This window comes from Raphanus sativus, chromosome 1 (genome assembly GCF_000801105.2).
Source record: "Raphanus sativus cultivar WK10039 chromosome 1, ASM80110v3, whole genome shotgun sequence".
NCBI classification, from domain to species: Eukaryota; Viridiplantae; Streptophyta; class Magnoliopsida; order Brassicales; family Brassicaceae; genus Raphanus; species Raphanus sativus.
Window position 1 is genome coordinate 22,813,606 of NC_079511.1, and position 6,713 is coordinate 22,820,318.

The following is a 6,713-nucleotide window of genomic DNA, read 5'->3' on the forward strand; positions in this document are numbered from 1 at the left end:
GAGGAATCGACTTTCATTTACAAAAAACTCAAAAAGCCAACTAGGATGACCATTTGCCACATATGATCTAGTTAGCCCTTGTCTTGTTACGCTTTGCGCGATGAACGACGCTCCTCTGTTCTCCTCAATCCACACATATTTAAGTTGAAATTCTTCCATTGACCTCAGCATCAATTTAACTTCCTCCATCAAGTTGAGGAAAGAGATATTGTGAAGACAAGTGAAGAAACAGATTCGAAAACCCACCGAATGAAATAATATTTTATAAATTTCTTAAGAGTCTTTTAGTTCCTTAAACAACAAAGCATCGAAATGGATGAACAAAGATTAAGAATGTCTAGTTACTCTAGAGAAGCTGATCGCTCGTGGTCAAAGCGGCAGGGAGGAACGAAGAAGATGAAAGGAGGAGAAAACATGATGTTTCTGCGTCTTAAATCAGCGGCTGAAGCGGTTATAGAAATATTCTGGTATTGAAAAAGCGAATTTTTAAACAATAAAAACATTTAAAAATTGTTAATATTTACTGAAATTAAATATCTGATAGTAATTTTATTTTCTAAATCATAGACAAAGATGATTGTAAAATATTTTATTTTATTTTATTTTATTTTTTCCTTCTCTAAAATACTAATAAATCCAGAAAGAAAAATAATTGATAGTAATTTTGTAAAAGAATTAAACGAAAAAAATTTGTAGCATATTGTATCAAACAGTAATTCACACAATCATTTTTGATAATATTTTAAGAGAGAATTTGATAATAAACATGATATTAAAATTATTTAATTAACAAAATAAGTCTAAAAATATTATTGATACAGATTGTAGAAATGGTAATTTTATAATTATTTATTATTAACTAGAAATAATTATCTTATAGCAATTTGTTGTCCTCCGAAATTCTAAAGAGAAGATAACTGTAAAATATTATATGACAGTAATTTTCCTTTTATAATTTTTTTTAAAGTGTAAAATATTATTTAATAGTAATTTTTATTTTCTTAACTGTAAATAAAAAAGAGATTTATAAATATATAATTTTTTCCTATTTCAAACAAATCCTAGCAAAAAGAAAAATGTAAAAGCTTATTTAAATTATTTAATAAAATATTAAATTAGTACATAAGAAAGTGTATAATATTGTTATTGATTTGATTGCCGTTATTTAATTTCATTATTTTCATTTTAATTCTTATTTCGAATTGGTTTAAATTTAAACTTTCATAGTGTCCCTGTTATCTCTATCCCTAAGTACAAAGTTGATAAAACTTCATATATGCATTATGATTATAAAGTATAAATATTAATTTGAACTTATCTTTGAAAAATTAAAACAATTTTTTAGTTATAAAATAAATCTCACACAACATATCCATAAAATTAAAAAGCTATAATAGAATAATAAATTATTTTCTGTTTTTATCAAACTAAAACATCAAACAAAATTCGTTGCAACGTACGGACTCTTATCTAGTTATATTATACAGACCGGTCAATTTCATAATTTATATGAACCATCAATGGCAAGCATTGACCCAAAATTTTAACCCCATAAAATCAGTTCAGTTTGTATATATACAGACCGGTCAATTTCATAATTTATATGAACCATCAATGGCAAGCATTGACCCAAAATTTTAACCCCATAAAATCAGTTCAGTTTGTATATATATATATATATATATATATATTCTCTTATTAACAGAAAACTAAACATAATTATTATCCCACACTAGTTAATTACTATTATGCTGACATAAGTCTGTTAATATGATAATTTAATCAGGTTTTGATTCTGACTTATCTCTAGGAACAAAACCATGAGCCCGTTTACTTAATTATTACTACTATGGTCAACAATACTGATGGGCTTAAGAAAAAATAAGATAATTCAAATCCTTTTAATAAACAACTAGATTCTGATCCGCCTTTTAGAGGGCGAATATATTTTTGTTTTAATTTAATTCTTATATTTGGGATTTTTTGTGATTATATTTGTATTTTTGTTTGTAATCATATTTGTGTATAGATCTCAACTAAAATATTTTTTACTAAATAATAGCAATTTAAAAATTGATCTGGTATACGTTCGGTTTGGACTGGGTTGCCGGTCGAATCCGCCAATCTACGGTTTCAATTTTGTTTTGGTAAAAAAATACAACCCGCACAACCTGCAAATAAAATAATTTGTACCGGTATCCGCCTCATTTAATTTTGCGGTTATCCGCGGGTTATAATTTTTTAAAAAATAATTATTAATTTAGTTATTATAAAAAATATTAAAGATATATTTTATAAAATATATTTTAAATTTTAAATTTTTTTTAAATTACCATATTTTTAAAAAGCGTTTACTTTTCTTTTTTAAATATTTTTCGGGTCGATAGGTATCCGTAATCTAAAATCTACCAACCCGCATCCACCCTGAAGAAAATACTCATAACCCGCATCCGCAAATCTATTTTTTCAAATAGTTGAACCAAATTTATGATCCGCCCTTAAAAAGACGGATATAGCTTTTGTTTTATATTTTTTAAGAAATATAATTTTATAATATATGAGATTAGATTGATTATTTAAAATATGAGATTAAGTTATGCTAATTATTCACGTAATTAATTTGCAAATAAAACATGACTTTTTCGAAACTTTAAAGTTCACGAAGCACTAATAGTTTTAGACACTATTAATAATAACTGCAAGATATTGGACACTACTATAACCGCCGGCGAATTAATTTTTAGAGGAAAATCTATATGGTGAATTAGTTTTTAGAGATTATGTGGAGAAAAAAATAGTTGGACCAATCATTTATCAATTGGTCATACTGCTAATTTAATAGAATAGATCATTTTTAAATTTTTTTGGCTCGGTCGGTTCGGTTTACTTTGGTTATAACCGGTTAACCCGGACCAGGTTTTCATTTTGCATCATGAGAAAGGTCGAAAATCAGAAACCCTTTAGTGTTTGACTGAGAGAGTGAGGAGTGGAACCCTAATCCCCCAATGGAGACGGGAAGAAGATCAATCCCAGAGTCAGTAACCGTGCAGATCATCACGAGGTTACCTTTGAGAAGCATCGCACGATTCAAATCGGTGTGCAAACAATGGAGATCGTTTATAGAATCGTCCTACTTCCGCAACCTCTTCGTCTCTCTCCACCAAAACTCATCTTCCTCCTCCTCCTGGTCACTTATGTTCCCAATGAAGTTTCAGAGTCCTATCACAGAAGCTATAGGCTTCTATGGATGCAAGAGATGGGATCTTCCCAAATATCCAGCCTCTTGTATCATGCCTTTTCAACCCTATCCCAATCACGACTACTACTACTATATAGCTTCTTCAAATGGATTGGTTTGGAACGAACAAATATATCCCAGAATCAAACCCACATCTTTCGTGGGCAGTCCAGTTACGCAAGAATGTGTTGTGATCCCTCCTCCGCCTCCACATTCTATAGACAATCCCTTTAGTATGGTCACGCGTGTTGCGAACGGCGTCGTTTCAAGCTTCAAGTTGATTAGGACTTGTTATGATAATTTTGATAGACACAACGTACGGACCATGTATGTGTATTCTTCTGAGACAGGGAGATGGGCTTTCAAGCAACTTCGCACCCCTGTTCCTCTTCAGGAATATGGTTTTGACACTCCCTTGAATCTTGACGGGATGGTGTATGTGTGGGACAAGAGAGTGGACAATGATACTGGCCCTGGAGTTCTTGTTGTTTATGACTTTTATGCCGAGAAAGGTGATGATAATCAGTGTCGGATTATACCTCTACCTGGCACGTATAACAAGTACGTTAGGAGATGCTTGACTGCTTCGTGCGGAGATGTTATCTACGTTGAAATATTGTATCAAAGATTGAAGGTCTGGAAGCTGAAGAGTAACAACTCTGATGGAGAGTGGTGGCAGTTGACGAGAGAGGAGATCGACATGGTCTCTGTCGGATTTGATGTCCTTTGTTTTCCTTTGGGAATGAACCCGTTCGATACTGATTTGATCTATCTATGGAGTCGACAACACAGATGCGTGGTATCTGGTAATTTGAGGACACAAGAGTTTACTCTTCATCGAGAAGCGGAGACTTGGAGTGATGGTGAAGGTAGTTGGCGCATAAACACGTCTGATTCTAAGAAGTATATGGAAGAAACATATGAATTTGATACAGATTCGGTCATCACATTATCACAGTATGTGCTCCCGCAGTGGATGGATCCAGTGCCCTCCTTGTGCATAAAGATGTATGATTGATTAATCACTATTGTTGTTGACAAACACAAGTTATTATTGGTTATTATGATTACCAATGTCAATAATACTGATGGGCTCAAACGGTGCTGTTTCAAGCTTCAAAGTGGTTAGGACTTCTCACAAGATTACTGAGCCTCTAGGGAGAAAGGTATACGTGGAGAGTGTATGACTGTATGTGTATTCTTCTGAGACAGGGTCACAGGGACATGGACTTTCAAGACGCTTCGCTCCCCTTTTCCTCTCCAGCTTACTGTTCTAATAAGCCCTTGAATCTCAACGGGATGCTTTATCTGTGGGACCAGAGACGGGATGATAATACTGGGACTGGCCCTGGAGTTCTTGTTGCTCATGACTTTTATGCTGAAGAAGCAGATGATCAGTGTCGGATTATACCACTCCCTCTCCCGTATAGCAAGTGCGTTAGGAGATGCATGTCTACTTCCTCTGGAGATGTTATCTATGTCGAAATATTGGAGCGAAGATTGAAGATTTGGAAGCTGAAGAAGAGTAGCAACTCTGATGGAGAATGGTGGCAGTTGACAAGAGATGAAATCAGTATGGCCTGTGACTGTTTTCCTTTGAGGATGAACCCGTCTGATTCTGATTCGGTCTATCTATGGAGTCAACAGCACAGTTGCCTTGTATCTGGAAATTTAAGGACACAAGAGTTTACTCTTCATCAGGAAACACAGACTTGGAGTGATGGTGAAGGCTGCTGGCGCGTAAACACCTCAGATTCTAAGAATCATATGGAAGCTATATATGATCCATCTTCGGTGATCACATTATCACAGTTTGTGCTCCCACAGTGGATGGATCCACTGCCCCGCCCGCCAAATTGATCTATATCCTTCTTGGTCACTTTCTCAAAGTCTGTTCTTCAGTGTTTATGTGTTTTGTTTAGTTGGCGGGCAGGAGGGCACTGGATCCATCCACTGCGGGAGCACATACTGTGATAATGTGATGACCGAATCTGTATCAAATTCATATGTTTCTTCCATATACTTCTTAGAATCAGACGTGTTTATGCGCCAACTACCTTCACCATCACTCCAAGTCTCCGCTTCTCGATGAAGAGTAAACTCTTGTGTCCTCAAATTACCAGATACCACGCATCTGTGTTGTCGACTCCATAGATAGATCAAATCAGTATCGAACGGGTTCATTCCCAAAGGAAAACAAAGGACATCAAATCCGACATAGACCATGTCGATCTCCTCTCTCGTCAACTGCCACCACTCTCCATCAGAGTTGTTACTCTTCAGCTTCCAGACCTTCAATCTTTGATACATTATTTCAACGTAGATAACATCTCCGCACGAAGCAGTCAAGCATCTCCTAACGTACTTGTTATACGTGCCAGGTAGAGGTATAATCCGACACTGATTATCATCACCTTTCTCGGCATAAAAGTCATAAACAACAAGAACTCCAGGGCCAGTATCATTGTCCACTCTCTTGTCCCACACATACACCATCCCGTCAAGATTCAAGGGAGTGTCAAAACCATATTCCTGAAGAGGAACAGGGGTGCGAAGTTGCTTGAAAGCCCATCTCCCTGTCTCAGAAGAATACACATACATGGTCCGTACGTTGTGTCTATCAAAATTATCATAACAAGTCCTAATCAACTTGAAGCTTGAAACGACGCCGTTCGCAACACGCGTGACCATACTAAAGGGATTGTCTATAGAATGTGGAGGCGGAGGAGGGATCACAACACATTCTTGCGTAACTGGACTGCCCACGAAAGATGTGGGTTTGATTCTGGGATATATTTGTTCGTTCCAAACCAATCCATTTGAAGAAGCTATATAGTAGTAGTAGTCGTGATTGGATAGGGTTGAAAAGGCATGATACAAGAGGCTGGAGATTTGGGAAGATCCCATCTCTTGCATCCATAGAAGCCTATAGCTTCTGTGATAGGACTCTGAAACTTCATTGGGAACATAAGTGACCAGGAGGAGGAGGAAGATGAGTTTTGGTGGAGAGAGACGAAGAGGTTGCGGAAGTAGGACGATTCTATAAACGATCTCCATTGTTTGCACACCGATTTGAATCGTGCGATGCTTCTCAAAGGTAACCTCGTGATGATCTGCACGGTTACTGACTCTGGGATTGATCTTCTTCCCGTCTCCATTGGGGGATTAGGGTTCCACTCCTCACTCTCTCAGTCAAACACTAAAGGGTTTCTGATTTTCGACCTTTCTCATGATGCAAAATGAAAACCTGGTCCGGGTTAACCGGTTATAACCAAAGTAAACCGAACCGACCGAGCCAAAAAAATTTAAAAATGATCTATTCTATTAAATTAGCAGTATGACCAATTGATAAATGATTGGTCCAACTATTTTTTTCTCCACATAATCTCTAAAAACTAATTCACCATATAGATTTTCCTCTAAAAATTAATTCGCCGGCGGTTATAGTAGTGTCCAATATCTTGCAGTTATTATT

The 6,713-nt window shown here is 35.8% G+C and overlaps 1 protein-coding gene and 1 pseudogene across 1 annotated transcript; one reads left to right on the plus strand and one right to left on the minus strand.

The window, feature by feature from the left end:
- Positions 1–3,005: 3,005 nt before the first annotated feature.
- On the plus strand, positions 3,006–5,154 carry LOC108842285 (F-box protein At1g49990-like). The gene is made up of 3 exons (XM_056990647.1): positions 3,006–4,246; positions 4,353–4,404; positions 4,451–5,154. Exons 1-3 carry the CDS (start codon positions 3,006–3,008, stop codon positions 5,096–5,098), a joined length of 1,941 nt encoding a protein of 646 aa, XP_056846627.1. The 3' UTR covers positions 5,099–5,154.
- LOC108838793 (F-box protein At1g49990-like) lies at positions 5,144–6,396 on the minus strand (annotated as a pseudogene).
- Between the last annotated feature and the right edge of the window lie 317 nt (positions 6,397–6,713).

What these genes read in the sequence shown, in the direction of transcription:
- LOC108842285 (XM_056990647.1), top strand. Translation starts at nt 3,006, where the DNA reads ATGGAGACGGGAAGAAGATCAATCCCAGAGTCAGTAACCGTGCAGATC. An exon ending in CCCTCCTTGTGCATAAAGAT is followed by an intron (nt 4,247 to 4,352) that starts GTATGATTGATT and finishes TGCTGTTTCAAG; the next exon opens with CTTCAAAGTGGTTAGGACTT. An exon ending in CTGAGCCTCTAGGGAGAAAG is followed by an intron (nt 4,405 to 4,450) that starts GTATACGTGGAG and finishes CTTCTGAGACAG; the next exon opens with GGTCACAGGGACATGGACTT.